The sequence below is a fragment of the Micropterus dolomieu genome, linkage group LG23 (genome assembly GCF_021292245.1).
Source record: "Micropterus dolomieu isolate WLL.071019.BEF.003 ecotype Adirondacks linkage group LG23, ASM2129224v1, whole genome shotgun sequence".
NCBI lineage: Eukaryota > Metazoa > Chordata > Actinopteri > Centrarchiformes > Centrarchidae > Micropterus > Micropterus dolomieu.
The window spans coordinates 20,738,513-20,757,769 of record NC_060172.1 but is presented as its reverse complement, the minus strand read 5'-3'; the positions used below and the strand labels follow the sequence as shown (position 1 = coordinate 20,757,769).

General features: G+C 38.7%; 2 protein-coding genes across 4 annotated transcripts in view; both read right to left on the bottom strand.

The window, feature by feature from the left end:
* Positions 1-10,169, bottom strand: part of grik1a (glutamate receptor, ionotropic, kainate 1a) — a 39,153-nt gene extending 28,984 nt beyond the window's left edge. Inside the window, exon 1 of one of the 3 annotated variants that reach the window (XM_046039892.1) lies at positions 9,788-10,169. In XM_046039892.1, coding sequence (XP_045895848.1) covers positions 9,788-9,869 — 82 coding nt within the window. In that variant the 5' untranslated portion in view covers positions 9,870-10,169. The remainder of the gene's footprint in view (positions 1-9,787) is intronic. The other 2 variants (XM_046039889.1, XM_046039890.1) reach the window with 2 other exon arrangements.
* A 2,486-nt stretch (positions 10,170-12,655) lies between these two features.
* Positions 12,656-19,257, bottom strand: part of tiam1a (TIAM Rac1 associated GEF 1a) — a 40,101-nt gene continuing 33,499 nt past the window's right edge. The window contains exons 11-17 of the mRNA XM_046040804.1: positions 18,888-19,006; positions 18,666-18,774; positions 17,247-17,305; positions 16,751-16,847; positions 15,729-15,816; positions 15,449-15,621; positions 12,656-15,314 (exon numbers count right to left, since the gene is read on the bottom strand). Coding sequence (XP_045896760.1) covers positions 14,653-15,314; positions 15,449-15,621; positions 15,729-15,816; positions 16,751-16,847; positions 17,247-17,305; positions 18,666-18,774; positions 18,888-19,006 — 1,307 coding nt within the window. The 3' untranslated portion in view covers positions 12,656-14,652. The remainder of the gene's footprint in view (positions 15,315-15,448; positions 15,622-15,728; positions 15,817-16,750; positions 16,848-17,246; positions 17,306-18,665; positions 18,775-18,887; positions 19,007-19,257) is intronic.

Below are 19,257 nucleotides of genomic sequence, written 5' to 3'. Positions count from 1 at the left end.
TATATATATATATACACACACATATATATATACACATATATATACATATATATATATATATATATATATACACACATATATATACATATATATATATACATACATACATACATACATACATACATACATACATACACATATATATATATATATATATATATATTGTTGCCACTAAATGTAATAAAGTTTTATCAACCATTAATAAAATCATAGTTACAACATATAATATATATATAATTTGTAAAGGGTCTTATTTAAAAAACAGTTGTATAAATCTATAGTAACCCAGACGAGGTCTTCAACATTCATAAATATCTGTTGTACAGCAGCACAATTTAAAATGACACCAAATGTTCTCTGCAGCCTGACTTAATGAGGGTCATTTTAGATAGTCATAAAAAAAACATAAATACGTTATGATGTCCACAATAAAAGTAATAATAAGTAATAATATTTGCAGTTTCAATGCCCCCAGCTTCAATATTCTACAAGCAAAGAATTCATTTGGAATTCCCACAGAAGCATGCAAATGAAGATGAATATTAAGTGCTCGAAGATGAACAATCAGAATTTTTCTGCCAGCAAGCATATTCTAAACACTTTGTTTCTCAAAGTGCAGAGCAAGGACTCAAAGGTAGCTGCTCTTCCACTGTTATCACTTTTACAGTACTGAGACCCAAGGCCATGCACAACTCACTGCAAGAGCCAGCTGTCAGCAGGCTCTGAAGAAACAATGCTGTTCAGACAAACTTCTGAAATTGCTCCAAAACTCGTCATCAACATCCTGTCATCTGGGTGCAGAAGATGTGAAGTGTGGACTCAAAGGCAAGATGAAATGGCAGTAGTGTAATTGCTCCGGCAGTGTGAAAGGGCAGGAAATAAAAAGGCTTTAAGAGCTTCTCGTGGAGCTTCAAAATGGGCTTTTGAAAGTCAAGTCACATCAGTCAAAAGTATAACATATTTATTGGACAGGTAATTTTCAGTCTTGCAGTTGCATTTCTCAGGATAGGTTTTTTCTCCATTGCTGATCCTGCAGATGTTTAATCAGACCGAGTTTAATTATAAACAATTTGGTCTATTTGTTGGATTGTTTATTCAGTTCTAGTATAATGGTCCCTGTCTCATTATAACAATAATGATGTCATGAGCTTGTACTTTTTTCTAAAGCATATTTCAGTTACATTCACTCTCAAATTAATTGTCAGAACAGAGATAACAGTGGAGGAGTACAGTAGAAATCCTGGAAGCTTGTTGTGATTGTTTGGTTTGCTCAGAAGCACTAGTGTCTAGCGGTTGACTGCCGTTGCATTTATTAACTCCAGGTCTGGTTCTAGTCCTTATGTATTGTTTACTGTAAATGAAGCATGATGCAGAAAAAAAGCATACACCTTGCCATAAGAACACAATGAACAAGTGTTTCAGCATGCTTTTTTGGATAACAGTGGGAGCAGGTATTAGATTTCTGCACATCCAAACAATTATAGTACACTGTGACTGGGTTTTGGCGTCCATACAATAATGACATCTTTCCTTGGAGGAATGTAAACATATTTTTCTTTAAAACCTTGCGTTTATTTAACAAATGAAGCCTATGGTATGGTGAAAATAATTCAGTGAATAGTTGCTTGTAGTTCCGTCGGTATGATACATATGAAGCTAGAACCAGCAGTCAGTTAGTTTAGCTTAGCACAAAGACTGGAAGCAGGGGGAAACAGGTAGACTTGCTCTGTCAAAAGGTTAAAAACACACTTGCCGGCATCTCTTTAGCTCACTAATTAACACCTAGTGTTTTAATCACTACAAGAAACCAAAATGTAAAAGCGACAAATTGTGGTTTTACGGGAATTGACATGCTGTAACTGTTTCTGGCTGGGCAACCACAACAACAAATTTTCCAGCCGTTGAGCCAGGCTCACTTTTCCCCTCTGCTTCCATTAGGGCTGAACGATTTTGGAAAATAATGTAATTGAATTTTTTTTTACCAATATTATGATTGCGATTTAATATGCGATTCATTTTTAAGCTCTTTACCTTCTGTATTATTCAAAACGGACAACCAGTAAATAAGTGTATGAGCAACACCATATTAGATAGATTAAAGGGGCATTATGGAGTTTCCAGCAGCCATTAGCAGTGCGGTTTTAAGATTGCTACCAGGCCTGTGCTCATACGCATGCTCGCTTTAAGTCATGAGCGAGCATAATCCGAAACACAACCACTATCATACAGAAATCCTGCAATAAATGCAGGAACACCAGCATGCAGGCTGTGGCTTTTCACTCAGACATGTTCAGGCTCTGTTACTTCAACGTTCCCGTCCCAGAGGCACCGTAATGCCGGCTCCGTAATGTTACTTCATTCAGCGCAGTGTGCCGCATATCGGCACAATACTCCCGAAAAAAGGCAGAGTGACAGCGGCTATAGACAGGCAGGGAGACAGCTTCACGCAATGTAATGGAAACTCAGGTAAACCTCTACTGCAACATTACAGTAATAGTTTTATCAGCTGCAGGTTGAACTAATCCATGCTCGTTACATAATCACGGTACATTTCCTGCATTTAGCTGACGTGCTACATCGTTAGCTCGCCTGCTGCTTTCAGTAACTATCTTTACTATCTGTGTATTTTTCACCGGAGGCTCAGCAATGTCAACACAGCTAAATGTATTGGATGATAATGAAACGTGTAGTGAGCTGGACTGAATATTATAACGAGATTATGTCACACTTTATAATAAGAAGACCGCAGTAAGTAATTTTACTGTAGTGTTAGTTAAAGCTCACTTTGTTCTTACTTGACATCATCTGAATCTGTTTGGTCTGATGGGCTTCAGTACATAAAACTTTATTGTTGTTTTGTATCCTTAGATGGAGCCTGTGTTTTGCTGTGAGCCGGTTGTTTCATGGTGTTAGTGGACTGCAAATGAAAGGATATGCATTTTAGACCAGAAACCATCATGTCATGCTTCTATAAATGGAACACAGACAGGGTTTGGACAACGTAGTGGGAGAGGTACAAAAATGGGAAGTCCATACATCAGGTGGCACGGGACATGACATGATAAACAGAATGGCTTTAAAGTGATACATTTATATGAAACAAATAGGAGTCATAGCTGCAAAGTTTAACTATGTAAATGCAATTAAATGTTGGGAACTGGCATTTGGGTTTGCATGATAAAATGCCATTGATGCCACCGGCCCCCCTGAGTCCACTTTTTTTGGAAAGCCATATTACAGTTTATTTTAGATCCAAATTGATTATTACACATCCTAAAATATATGAACATATTTTATATTGGAGACCTTACTGTCATGTCCTCACTTTAAAGACACATCAAGTAAAAACTGGCTCAACTCACCTGATGAAATTTTAAAACAAATAAGATCACAGATTACATTTTACCATACCAGCTTTTAATCGTTTACAAATCCAATGCTAACTCCAAATGTATTCACTGGATTTGCAGCCTGGCCCCTGGAGTGACACTGTGAGGTGCTTAAGAGTTTGTACTGGTCCTTTGAAGTACATTCCAATTCCTCAGTGCTACAGTCAGTGATAAAGGTCCAGAGGAGACTTTTGAGGCATCCTGAATTACTGGGCTTTCACGGGTGGACAATTAATTCGACCTGGTTAATTGTTGCACATATATAACAAGACATTATAATATAGGTACGCAACAGGACTTTATATACACTGCTGGTCAAGAACTTCTCCATGTGCAGCTTCAAGATTAAAAGAACAGTGACGACACACATCTTGGACACAATGTAAATTACCAACCTGATTTAATATATGTGTAAGCTGGTGATCCTGATCAATATCACATGTCACTCCCTCAGATTAAATGACTTCTCTGCAAAGCTTTGATTGGTTTTCTATGCATGCTTAAGGAATATTAATTTGTTGTAGAAACACCACAGATACTAATGCAGTCACATGCCGTACACACATACACACATTACCCACATTCAAACACAGAGACAGGCACTCAGAAGATGTCCTGGCCACAAATAAATCCTTGTAAATGCAACGGCGGCCAATTAGTAATTATAATCAAGAACCATTAAGCCATTAACGTAAAAATGTCATTTCTTCTATAATTACTGTGATTACCAGGTACATAGCTGTAATTGAAAGAAAACCATGTCATAAAAATGTGGATAAGTGGTACAGTAAAACGGATGAATGAGAGGTTTATCTGCCTGCTGCGGTGGGAGGAAAACATAAAACAAAAAGCTGAAGAACGAATATGAGCTTTGTGCCAACCTGTCACGCAGAGCTGATCAATCTCTTCAACAATCCACCGGGGAGATAAAGATGTTTGCTTGTATGTGTATACGTGTTTGTGAGTGTATGTGTTTGTGTCTGCATGGAGAATCTAACACCATCGATTCGTAACTTTACTATTTAATTATGAATGATTATTTTTTACGTTAGTCATGCATCATCCCTTCTCAAACTCTGCTGTGGGATGTGGCTGCTGCAATCATAAAAATTACATTTTTTTTTTTAAACAAGGTGTTGTTTCCCCCCTTGCAAATGAATTAATGCACCTCTGAGCTCTAAAAGCATTCATTCAGCTTCTAAATTATGAGGAATAATTTGCCTCAGGAACACGCATCCATCTGCCCTACAAGACAGCATAAATTAGCGTTAAACGTTTCAGAGGACTCATGGGACTCCATAAATGCCTTTTAACATGCGTCTGGTGGTTTAGAGAAATATTTTATCTGCATAAAATATAAGCAAATGCGGCAAATGCCAACATAAAATACAATTTTTTTTCAAGAAGTACACAAATAAGAGCTCTGCTGATCTACCAATATTTAATTTTAAAGCATTTATCGGCCAATACAGATGACGTGGCGATATTATCGTGCATCATAAAATAGTTTTTCCATTTGCCTCAGCAGTGGTTAATGTTTGAGTAAGATTTGTGGTATTTTCTTATTCATTAATAGAAGCTCCAAGAGACATGGAAAAGCTGAGGTAAAGAAAGGAGAATATTGTATGCAATGGGGCGTCAACTATCGGTAGATTCTGTCTTTGTCACTCTTTGAACTAAAGATTTTTGACTTGCAGATAACATGTGCCCACCTGGAATTTGCATAGAGATAATTGCGACATTTTACATCTGATGTTGGCTCAGATTGCTTTTTCATCATTAAAACCAGACTGCCACAGATCTAGGAAATTTAGGGAATTTACACATCACTGACTGAAAATGGAATGATTAAGTGCTATTAAGGAACATTATTAGCATGCAGGGTTTTTATTCCCAATTATTGTTATATTGGTCTCTGTTTGACCTCCAGATGGTGATCACCAAAATGTATATTGTACTTGAGTCGTCTTTTATTTAGCACTACATTTCAGTGGAGGGCAGTTACACTTCAAACTACCACTCAGTACCTGAGATAGAAGAAGTCTGGATCTAACAGCTCTGAAAGATCACTGAGCTGGACAACATAAGAGAGCTCTCCTTTTTGCTGACAGTGACAGAAACTACTTCCATCTGTCCCCCTCTGAAAACGGGGATTGTTGTGCACTTTGGAAAGGTGATGTCGCTACAGGCAGGAGGAAATGTATCTGGGAGGGTGAAAAAAAGGAATTCTCAGGTGTCAAACTGAATGACTCGGGAAACATTTTGTTCTCGACAGCAAATCAAGGGTGCCGTGGAAACGGGCAAACAAGCAAAAAAATGCAATCAGGGACGTCAGAAGAAGAGAAAAATAGAGATACAAATAACTGCAAGGTAAGGGTCAAAAGTAAGAAGAGAAGCATCTGAAAGTCATCATGCACACACATCAAGAGCCTATCTCTTTGCAGTGTAAGGGAGAATGATGTACAATTCAAAATCTAGAATATATGAGGCTTTTGGTCTACAAGTCAATGGTAAGGCTTCTGCAGCAAACATTATATAAATTATAAATAATTAGCATCAATTGTAGCATTTTGACAGAATTATACATGCTTACTATTTAAGAACTGGACCCTTTTTGCATCACCACTTAAGTGACAGCAAAAACAGCAATTATTAGCTGTAGTTTGCCATTTTTCTCACTCTGGTTTTGTACCATGACAGCAGTATTGTGTGTTGCAATCATCCTGACAAAAAAACACACACACCTTTCTTTCAGGTTGAGCCCACAGACACAGGTGCCACTTAATCAGACAAAGAAAAGGATGGATAGAACTCTGTTTCACTCACCATCCCTGAACTCAATCTGCACATCACAAGTAAAGCCTCATGAGCCCGCACGATCGATACATACAAATGAATATCAATGTACCATGCAGTTCCATGACAATCAGCTCCCTCTCCTTTCTCACAACCAAAAAGTCCTAGATTTCTGCCAGCACGAAAAACGATCACGCTACTGAGGCAGCCAATTCCACAGTTTATCTGTGTATATATCTTCGACAGAAGTGAGGCCAACTCCCCAAACTCAGGCAATTTGGCTGAGAATGGATTCATTCGTTTTTCCTAATGGCCAGTTGTTGAAGAGAAAGGAACTAATGAATAACATTAAGCAGGTACAATTTTTATAAATGTAGGTTACTGCTCCAACTTAACTTAAGCAACTCCATTTAACAGAAAGAGACACATGGAGAGAAATCGCAGAACTGCATAATTTGGCCCCAAATTATGCAGTTCTGCGATTTCTCTCACTTTCTTACACACACACACACACAGACATAAACATGCATGAATGCACATGCACACATAGAGGGGCTATGTATGTAAATCTTCCAGGAATTTCAGGACTTGTGTTGTTCAAGGGGGTCTGAGCTGAACCACCAATCCTGAACATATTGGTTTTGAATGCTCCTGAATATTAATGCGTGACCAAGAGCTAAACTCCAGATCAGAAACCCCCAGCATGTGCCACTGTGGACTCCACCAGATCAAATGAATAAATGCTGTCCATGCTAAAAAGAGATCTAACACATGGGCATACATCAAGGTGCTATCAAGATATGCAGCCTAATAGCAGAACTCTTATATTCTGGTTTGCAAAAAATATTTTTCTGCAAGTACCATTTCACAACAAGACATTTTTGTGATTTTATCTTATGCCAGATAACAACGATATTGGTGTGTCAAGAAATTGCAATACGGAAATGCTAAGATATGTTTAGATTCAGACACAGTGTCACAGTTTTCTCACCAAAGAGCACTGACAAGTTTATTTTTCAACTTTAAAACGTCTCGCTCATGCATGCTTCATGTTGGTCATATTATGGGTGATCCTTATCAACAGGGTTTTTTTTAACTGTGAAATATCATCAGTATCTGCCTCACAAAAAACAGCATCGTTTAGGCTCATGTGTGCAAGTTGTTAATGGCTTGTTTAATGTATTAACACAACAGTAATATCACTTTGTGAACCGTAATAAGCAGATGTTTGGTGTCTATTCTCTATACCTTTGGGTTAGGGCTGGGCAATAAAACAATACTGATAATTATCGCAATATAATTTTCCTCAATAACAATATAATAAATGTTGAATATATTGTCAATAAATATTTGGTTTAATTCATTTGAATCACAAACAAATTAGCACTTAATATTTATTTTGTTGAGAAAAAGGGACTGAAAAAGATTTTCTAATCATATTTGTTAAAAAAAGATTTTATCATAATAGTTTTGAATGTCCTACCTCATATTTGTTAAGTGATCCACTGTTTGGCATCAAGTGTTTGTCACGTTCTGACCATAAAGAAAAGTTCAACCTCATAATTAACCATCTGGTTTCGTCAATATTCACTCGGGAGCAAAAATCAGCCTTTAAACTTGACATATATTGTGATAATTATTGATATCAAATGATATGAAATGTTTTCATCGTGATAACATTTTTGGCCATATCGCCCAGCCATACTTTGGATCCCTTTTAGCAAACTCTTTAAAGTCCTTACACACCGCCTCAAGTCAAAATGTGTTTTGACTAGAATGCATTGTTATTTAACTTGAATGTTTGACCTACACTGTGATTGTGGAGTTTGACACTAGGAGGCTGTTTTTTAACTCATCAGCTGAAAGTTTCTCTGCGCTCACTTCTGAGTACTGAGTTGACAACGTGTACGTGCCAGCAGGATTTTGTGACATCAGAACTAGTTTGGAAGCTGATCATGGTCCACTATCCAGCTTCCACAAGTGTGATGGGGAGACTTGAGTGAAGAGACATCTTGTGTCCAGCAGTTAAACTTACGAAACAAAACATATTTGCATATTCATAGATTCTGGATTCAGTGGGGGCGAAAGAATAAAAAGGCAAAAGGTACTAGCAACAAAGGGATCCTTCATCTAAATGTAGGCTCACAACCTGGAACCGCAAATTCTTTATCATAATGGACTACTTCTGACTTGTAACACATAAAACTGAACCTTTTATAATTATGTTAAATTGTAGTTTTGTAAGAGATACACTGTAGGTTACTGCAATTTCATAATCAGATACATTATTGTAAATTGTCAAATATTATAAAGTACAAGCTATTTTACAAATGTAAAAACATGATGTCTAGTGTAAAAAAGAAATGGATTTAAATGTTGTTCATTTTCTGTATGTTCCTATACATTATCCAATCCAGGACCAGCATGTGAATCTCCTCTAGCATCTAGCTCTCCAAGTTAACAATCGGTGGCAGTGACACCAATTACCAATCAGTTAGATCCACATATTACAGTTTGACTCTGGACTGATTTAAAGCCTGAAAGTGAGACGCTTGGATAATGAACACAACGCACGGAGCTCAGCAGCCACCTCCTGTATAATCCAGTCTAGGTGAAGTTCTCCCACTTCTCTTAACACTACTACATACGACAGCGGGACTGAGGATGATTGCATCGCCCTCACTGGCTACGTTACATCCATGTCAGTGATGCAAAGGTTTCAGTGTTTGTGAAGATCAGCTGCTGGGGGAAATATTTTGAATGAAAATGCCCAGGAGACACAGGAGACTGGTGTGGAGGATCTCTGGGTTATACAAGGAGGAATCAATAATCTATTACTTGCAGCTCTTTGAATGGTGAATTGAAATGTAAATGGTTTAAAAGATACTTTCAAAGATATTACATGGAGTCTTGGCTTCAATTAAACTCTCTGACGGCAAAGTGTGATGACAAGAGTTCACAAGACTATTTTGAGTCAGAATTCTAGTATTTATTATTTAAAAAAAAAAGATTTCCCTTTGTCAAGGAAAGTTTTGCACAACTAATACTTTTTGACTGCTAGCGAGATATTATCTGATCGAGATAATGAATTTTTGAAGATGAGTGTTTGTGATTTAAAATTAATTTCATTGCTGTATAGTAATGAAAACTGCAACACTGAATTAGTGTACTAGGCTCAGTAAGGGCTGATAGGTGGTGAACTTGTCAACACATACTGTGTCATTTGATGCAGGTAATCTTTTTCTGTGTTCTGACAACCTCACTGACAGTACAACCTAGATAATAAGAAGAACAAGTAATCCCATAATCACTTTCATGGGATGCAAGACACAAAATACCACTTAACTGATACCAAATGAGATGAGGGGGGGGAGAGAACACTATAAAATGTTAAGGTCACAAAAAAGTATTTACCACTGACACAGATTTGAAGAATAGGGTGGAGTGTCTTTTGACTACTATTACACACAGATGCTCTCCTGCCTTGGGACAACTCATATACAGCACTGTTGGTTCTGAGTCTCTGTTCAGCCAACTCAGACACGCAGGGAAACGCTTACAAACGCTTACAAACCCCATGCGTAAACAGCTGTTGCGCTTACCGATTCTGAGGACTTGTGCTGAGCTCAGGCAGAGCTGCGCCGCGAAGAGAAGATACAAGAAAAGTCTCTTTCTTCTCTCCATAGTGCTCCAGGCGAACTCACTGATACGGAAACTGGCACCATGACAGAAAGAAACAGCGTCTATCCAAGCGTCGAAACACCTGACGTGCCATGCCAGCGCGCAATCCAAGTTTCATTCCTAATTCGATCCTTTCCACTCTGCATCACTGCGTCGCTCCAAGTGAACGAAATATCATGAACAGCAGTCACGTGGATCCAACTTTCCTGTACAAAATCACTCCAAGTCACATCTTCTAAACAAAAACGGGCAGCGAAAAAACACAGCCAGCGGCCAGCGTAAACACGTCTACTTTTACTCTGTAGACAGTGCGCCTCCAGAGTGGCGGGAGCTGAAGGGAGTGAGAACGCGCAGATAACTGTCAAGCAAGCCGAAATGTAATTGATTTCCGGTATGACTTTTCAAAATAAAATCCATTCAAGAAATACCTCACACGTGGAGTTATTGTTTAATACCTAAAATCGAATGTTTTGTTCGTTATTCTACTGTCCAACGATGTGATGTGATGTGTGAGACCGGTATATGCTCATGTGGCATCCGTTGGCTTAAAAGCTGTCCATCATGTAGGCTATTCAAACCAAACACACTGTTTTTTTAAATAATCATTTCTCCAAATACTGGGGAACTTTTTTCAAACCAGACCTGCTTTTACACTGATGGTACACGTGGTCTACTTCTGGTCATCTCAGGCTAGTTTGGCTAGCCTCGGTTTGGATTAAGGCGCAGATGGATTGGCAGCGGTTCTCTCCACCGGTCCTGATGAGAGGAGAATAATCTTCAGGTTGCAGGGCTGATGCCAGATTATCTCTCACTGCAGACAAGCAAGGTCTTCATCTGACTGGGTCACTGGATGCCTTCCCATCCCCTCCCAGGACTCTTGAAAGAGAATTTAAATAATGGATACAGGACATGTGTTTTTTTTGTTTGTTTGTTTTTGTTTGTTTTTTTTAAATGTGATCATCTACATACATTTTTTATAGAGACCTGACTGAAAACTGTATTTTAATTATAATTTCAATGTTTTGTTATTAGAGTAGCATAAAACGGTGATTTATAAAGCTATAGACAACATCTATAATTAAAACTTTCAGAAGATTGTTAACTCTTTGACCCTTGTTTGATACTGTGACATTTGAAAAAGGTAAGGATTCCCGTACCAGCCATCTCACAGTCTTGCTCTCCTCAAGGATAATCCCCATCACGTCAGAATTGACATTTTGTTTATCAAAATGTTTGTGAAGTCTCTCAAAGCTGGGAGCCAAGTGATCTGTAAAAAAGGAAAAAACCTGCCAACTTGAACCTGGACCTCTGACAAACAGACTAAAGTCTATCTTGATTAACTCAGAAAATAACCATCCACCTTCTCCAGGAGTCCTTGGGCAACAGTCCTAACAAAATTTACCAGATGAATCCTGAGCAGAAATGTCACTCAGTGGAACATCTGTTAAATACCATACTTGTAAATGTCGGTTTGAGCTGCAGATAAATAGAACCACTTTATGTTGAATTAAAGAATAGAAAGACAGAATTATATAGTAACTTTATGGACATTGGAAATTTTGTTTTACTTTACTGTATGAATTTCTTGAAATTCACAAGCAATGTCTTACTTTATACCATAACAGTTGAACTAAATTATGCAGCCACTTCCTTTTAAAGTTTTAACTGCCTTTGCTTTCTAAATAATTGTTCAATTATCCATCAAAATTGCTTTTGATCCTTTATTTTATCTTTTGAAAATATATACATGTTAGCGCCACAATTTAATCTACAAACATCATGGCATCAATTTTTATTTGATCATCTAAATGTGATCTTCCAATAACTGCGAGGCAGTTATGTTAAGCAATGGGAACGGACTGACCCGGTACGTAGCCGTTTTCTGTCCAAAAACTGTGGCGCTTGTGGCCACAGAGATCGTCTGGCGGGCCGCCATCTAGGTGAAGTCGGCTGCAGTCTTTAGTTTCGTTTGTGTCACGAGGTACTAGAGCAGAAGAAGAGTGTAATTTGGTGGAGGCGAACTATATTTGACTCTGCTGGCGACCCGTAGGAGCTACACAGACATACAGGATATGCCTGAAATTGTCTTGTACGAACAAAATGACCCCTACAGCCCTGTAGGATGTTCTGTTCTGAAGCTGTGGGCCTGTAAAGCATGGGAGTGCTTTTGGTCATTTATATTGACTGTTTTTAATCAATATTTCAATGTTTTGGAAGCTTTGTTTTTTGGAACGTGGTTGTATGGAGAGAAATAATGTTTTGACGATAACTACCAATAAAAGTGAACATGTAAATATGGCCAAAACATGGACATTCGCATGGTATATTTTTTGAAAGATTGTGTAATAACTGTTGTATATCAGTTTCTTTTCATCAAATTTACAGTTGTATTCTAGGTGTATTAAAAGATATTCAGATGCATTATAGTCTACCTTAGGATGGTTTTTTGCATCAAAATAAAGCTTTTTCTTTTTTTTTTTAACCAGGCAAGGATGAAAATATTATATTTTTTCTGTATTTCATATCCATGTAGTGTGTAATGGTAAAATAAATATGTTAATCTACAATGGATTTATATTCCTTAGCTTCTGACCTTTCAAAGGAGACCAGAATTATGCATCTAGGCCTAATGGTTGAGGAGATATTACTGATTTATTTTGGATATGTGATTTTAGGCGTTTTTCCTAGAAATAGGTGACAGGTAGGAGGCTTGATCAATATTGCTGAAAAGGAAGGCAGCCCTTTGACTATGTATAAAATGAGAAATAATTGTTACTTTCACACAAAACTAAATTTAGAAAATTTATTTTAACATAGAAATGATAATACTCCACAGTTGTATGTACGAACACAGTTTAAAAAGTACAAAGGGAGGAGTCAAAGGGGTTCTCACAGGATTTGCCTCCAAGGCCAGGTGATTGTACCTCACAGTCGTAACATCTTTACTGGGCATCATCACCCAGTAAGCTAAAATCTAAGAAACCAGCATATTAATAAAAAGACAATAAGAACATCCAAAGTGTATAGTTTCCCTCCACAACTCACACTCATTAGCTTGCAGATTTCTCCCTTCACAGTTATTAAGTGCATGTATACATCCATTAATGTGCGCATGACTCTGTGATCTAGGCAGTCAGCATGTTGTGGTAATACCAGTGAAACAGCACAGCCTGGCGGATAGGGGAAGAAATGCAGGAGGGTTGAGATGGCAATATTGTAGGGATTGATGTCAAACGTTATGATGTGAAGTCTGTCTCAGCCAGCTTTCTTTGTGGTTGTGATGCTCCTTGACATGACCAAAAGGTCTAAAAGGAGCTGGAGAGAGCAGAAAAAGATATCTGAATTGGTCAGAGGATGACAGGGCAACTGCATGATTGCCCTTCTCCTTGGAGTTAAGCTGATGATACACTGAGCAACTTTTAGAGCAATCGTGCAGGGCAACGTTGCCGTCAGTGGTAATGAGTAAAGACTACTACTGTAATCCCCTTCCCCCAAAACGCCGCAACCTGCCCTGCACCGCCGCTATGCATTCAAAACATAGTTGGACTTGCCACTAGCAAGATTGCCCAGCAGCATTGCTCAAAAAGTTGCCCCATGTATCATCAGCTTTACAGTACAGTCACTAACACAGCTCTGTTGAGTACCTCCTTTCAAAACAAACAAAAAGAAAATTCAAGTAAAACAGGATTGTGTAGGAATTATGCTATTTATCAAGGACATGGAGCATGGAGAGAGCACAGCCCGTGGGGGCAAGAAAGGGTCCAGTATATTAATGTCCTTGATGAAATCCATCAATTACTAAAATGACAATGGCTTTTTAATTTGAGCAACAAAAATTAAGAGACCGGACATTCATGTGAAGGGCACAAGCGTTGGTTCTCCCCAAGCTTGTTTCTGTTACTAAACACACAAAAGGTGGTTTGTAACACTGGGCAATTGAATGTGGGGTAAATGTTAAAAATTACAGTAAAAAGGCAATACTTAAATAAAGAATAGGTAGACAATAAAAACTATATGCTAGGAGACAAATGAGCCTTAAAACATGTTCATAAAAGTTAAAAGCACTCTACTGTACTCCCAACTATACACCAATGTGCAGCTGATATTAAGTTAAAACAAACAAAAAAGCACAATAAAGCTATTTGGATCTCACCGTATGCTACACAGCAGTCTTTAAGCCAAAAGCCCCTGAAGAGAAGTTCAATAACACACAGCCCTTGAGTGTTAAAATACAAACAGTTTGAGTCAAAAAAATATAACACCCACATTCCTGTGTTGAAAAATAGACATTTTTGGCCACAAGGTCACAGTTCAGTGATGACGTCGCTTCAGTACAATGCGTGCATGGTACACTAGCTGCCTAGAGTCTCTGTCTGTGCACTATAAGCACGTACAGTATACATACACACAATTGCTTGTCTACTTGAGTGTACATGCAGTGCTGTCTTGGTCATACATTTAAATACAATTCCACAGGTGTTGTGTGATCCCCGGGTGCATGTCCAAAACAGTGAGGAACCTGTATTCTTTCTGGTGCACTTTTAAGCAGTTCAGGATGAGAATCTCTAGGGCTCAACAAATGAAGTGGTGCGTTATTAACTTCTCCTTACTCACTTTGTTGTTTCAGTTCTTTAGGATTGTCAGAACAAGGAAGAAGCAGGTAAGGTGGGAAGAAGAGGGTTGTGCAGTGACACAGGGAGGACTGGCTGAGGTCTGATACCTTCTTTACACATTTTCTCCTCCAAACTCGACATATTTAAAGCTTGTATCCAATCTCTCTCTCCCGTCAGAAGACGTCACTGTTGCACCCGTTAGCAAACTCGTCCCGCCGTACCCAGATGACGTCATGGTCCTTGTTTGTGGTCCCCACCACAGCACAAGGGGGGCAAGGGGACTTCAAGGGGGCAAGCTTTATAGTCGGGGTTGCACGGCGGGACAGAGAGACACCGCAGGAGGTGAATGAGTCTACCGAGCCTGAATCATTAACGTGCTTTATTCGATCAACTTCCTCCTCCTGCATTATACTTCGGGTCTCTACTCGTCCATTCAGGTTGTGGCTCCTCACCTCTCCGCCCTGTAGTTTGAGTCCTTCTATCTTCCTCTCCAGGTCGGCCGGTTCTGCTGACGCGGCCCGGACAGACTTGCAGTACTCGTCGTCGTCGCTCAGAATGTCCGTCTCCTTCAGCTGCCCCATGTTGATGCCCTCACCCTGGTCTTCATAGCAACCCAGGTCGAACTGCTCTTCCACCCAACGGTCCGTGTCCTCTTCTTGAGGTTTACGGGACTGAAGAGTATGCTGGGACAGCTGCGAGCAGGAAGAGTGGCGGGAGGGGTCTGCATCATTGCTGTTGTTGTTGTTGCCGCCGCCATGGAAAACCAGGTCTGTATCGATTGTGAAGCGGCTCCTCACGAGTTTCCTATGGGATAACGTTCGTGATGGTGCTGAAGCTAAACAGACAGGAAAAAGGACAGTGTTTTATCTTGGTACGGTCATGTATAGACAATTTTATCGACAAAGTAAGTCTGCAGCTATTGTTGTTATTTAAGAACATTTTATGGCTTCTGTGATCTAGAAGCTATACCTGCTCTGTTCATGGCGGGCCGTGCCCCTTTGAGGGCACATAGACGTTTGCCCCCAAATGGGACATACTGCTGGTTGGGTGGCATAGACTCTGTTTTAAGAAGCTGGCGGCGCTGCTTTTCCCTAAGGATGGAGTGGACTGCTTTTAGGAAGTCCTTCTTACTATCTGGAGAACTGTAGATTGGAAAAGAAAAATCACATCAACTATGCAATGGGTCTTTTGTTCGATGTTGTATACCTTCAGTTCACGTTTTGAATACGTGTGCACAAGACAATCGTACCTGCAGCACAACTGAAAGGTTCTCTCTGGTCTTCCTTCAGATTCAGATCTTGTGTGAACTACCTCACACACTGACGTTCCCTCAGAGTCTGTGAGGAGGGAAAGAGAGGCAAGATCCACATTTATATGAACATTTATTTAATTTCCGTCATCAATTTCTTTCCCTTTAACAACGGGCCATTAGGCAGATAGACGAACCCACTTGAATTGCCAGAGGCTGATTAAAAAGGTTCATCTACGACAGAGATAAGACATGAGGAAGATTGCATGCAGACCTACTAATAGGTATTCATCTGTTTTGTTTACAAAAGGTTATCATTTATTTTCTGTGGGATAGAAAAGCAGGAGCACTAAGTACACTCCAGAGCCTTTGAAGCCCACTGTCAGAAAATATTGAGTCATCAAAAACAACAACAATTATCTTTGCAAAATTGAAAAACACGTTTATTCCTAAAGAATAGTGATTGGGGCTTATGTTCAGGTTCAAGTGGTGAGCAAATCTACTGGGAAAGAAGCAAAAATCTAGTCTAGACACTACCAAAATATGTGAAGTATAAATAAAATATAATAAAAGAACTTTGGTTATTTACAATTTTGGTGTAGAGTCCCATCATACGTTTTCCCACTGAACAGACTTTCATTATGGAGACATCTGGCTGAATGACAATATCAATTTTGTGGTCTATGCTTCCCAGGCAAGACAAATTAAAGTCTCCACATGGTGCCTCAAAGAGCTTTGTCTAAACATTTCAATTATTTTGCAATACATATTTTAGACTAATGACTGAATAATTAAAAAGGAATTTGATGGTACGTGTAGCATTCCAATCATGTTGCACTCTTTATCCTACTTCTTTTTTAATAATATAAAATCAATGTTATGTACTATACTTGTTAACTAGATTGGGACAGAAAAGTGAGATAATCAGTTTGAGTGTGGTGTTTGAGATTGATGATTTACTAAACTAAAACTTGGTAACAATAATCTTACATTTGCAAGGTGTTGCATTTAAATAGACCTACTTGCAAGGGAGCGGACTTGCAGAGAGTCCGTTGAGATCATGTGACGAAAACGGAAAGGATCTTTGTCATCGCTCACAGTCGCACGGTGAGTTCCACCCTGAAAGAACGAGACTGGTTGAATATCTAATACATAACCACTGCAATACATCAACATAACAGCAGAGAGCACAAGCGCGCCATGACAGAAGGGTGGTTTACCAGACACAACCATCTACTGTACAAGGCGAACAGTAAAGTGTGCATATAAAGCCTCTTCAGTCTAGTTCAATTGCCAATAGCTACCCTCATTCAATTCAGTCTATTATCCCTTGATGAAAGACATTAACCTTAATTTCTTTGTGGTCTCAATGTGCCGTCCAAGAGTAAAAACAGAGCACATCAGAAGAAGCCCAGAGCCCCAATCTGCACAGTACATCCTCAAACACAAGTGTCTCTCTGGATTAATCAAAAGAAAAAAAAAAAAAAAAAAATACGAAATAAAAGAAATAGTACTTACGATTTTTTTCCTGTGCTTGGAGCAGTCTTTGTACACAAATACAACTGCTGTTTTGAACACTAAATTAGGGCAGGGGAGAGATGAAGAGGAAAATGAAAGAAACCATTAGGAGGGTCTGCTTTCCTTCATTGCATTTATCAGAAGACATTTCATTACCCATTTTCTTACAGTGACAGCTTAATGCAGCATGTCAATGGATGCTTTTAGTTACAGCTTTCGAGGAAAAACAGCCTCAAACTACTTGCATACTATATCAGCAGCACAAGAGTCACAAGATTGCACGCACAAAGCAACCACTTCCACTCACAATCATCATGCCAGCCCCTTTTACCATTCAGATGTGATATTTATTGCCAAAAGTGTCTCATTTTGAGTAGAATCTCAAGATAGATTGCACTTCTGGATGTGTGAGTTCCACATGATGTCATTAATGTGACACTTGAAAAGTCACAAATATCCCTCACGTAATATGCCCGACTGGACCTTCCTTTTACAGAATCCATTTCTTCACTATCCAAAATAGCACCCAGCATCACACTATGCAGGCAGTATTATGTGGGATACAGTAGTGCAATGTGCATGCAATGTTAAATACTCTTATATACACAGTAATCAGTATTTCTCTAGAGCAGAGAACATTAAAGCATACAGTAGAATGGCATATCTACTGTATATGGAAAATATGTTTATTAATCTTCCAAACATCCCTGTCTGTGTCTGTATTTCAAGCATGGGGATGCGTGCTTTACAGATCATCTGTCCATCTGAAATCCTGCAGATATTAAAGTTATGCAATGCTTTCACCAATCCTGTGCAGAAAGATTTCATCTATTTTGTACATATTCATATTGAAGAGTTTGTCTTGAAAAACAAAACTGTAGAATGTTTCTATTCATCATAACTCAAAACATCCACCAAATGGACAGTTTATTTGCAATGCAACTAAGCCCAACATCAATATAATAAATTCTACCTTTATGAAGCCATATTATGTCTTCGGTATATCATATCGGGGTTTTAGGATTTTTTTTCCAAGGCTGTTGAATTTCATTGCACTAGATATCTAAAACAACAGTTAGTTTTATATTCAGAAGAGTGTTATTCCTGACACTTTTATCCAAAGCGACTTACAATTGATATGTATGTCAGAGGTCACACACCTCTGGAGCAACTAGGGGTTAAGTGTCTTGCTCAGGGACACATTGGTGGATGTGTCACAGTGGGGAATTGAACCTAGGTCTCACACACGAAAGGCATGCGTCTTCTCTACTGCGTCATCACCACCCTGAATACTTCTAGTCTAGCTGTTATCTGTAAAAAAAGTCTATCCTGTATAGACAGTTGAAACTTATAGAAATATAAAGCAAGCCAACATTAAGGTAGAGTCAGTTCCACAATGTAATCCACATTAACCCTTACCAAAAGCAGCCAATTCAGTATCCTTTTTGCTCTTGACCAAATAGGCTGGAGGGTTGATCCACACCACAGTACAATGCAGCAAAAGATCCCCCATCGACAGGTCAGCCACCTGAGATAAATATAATTAATAAAAAACATAGTAAAAATGTAAATTTAAGTAACTGATATTTCACTGGGTTGATAATTGATAACCCTGAATAAAATGGCGGCTATCATATTTACCTCTTTTTTATCTGCAGTTTGTTCATTGATGAGCTGGTCAAAAACCGCACCGTACTCCTCATGAAGCTTTTGCATCTCATTGATGTGGCTCGCAACTTTGTTCATGGCCTTCATTGCAACTGAAAGGACAAACATTTTACATTTATCATCCAAATCATAATTACCATAATTCTTTGTATCCCCATTACGTATAGTTCCAGTTAGTGGGTCTGGAGCATATACAGTGGGTACGGAAAGTATTCAGACCCCTTTAAATTTTTCACTCTTTGTTTCATTGCAGCCATTTTCCAAAAATCAAAAAAGTTCATTTTATTTCTCAGTAATGTACACTCAGCACCCCATCTTGACAGAAAAAAAAACAGAAATGTAG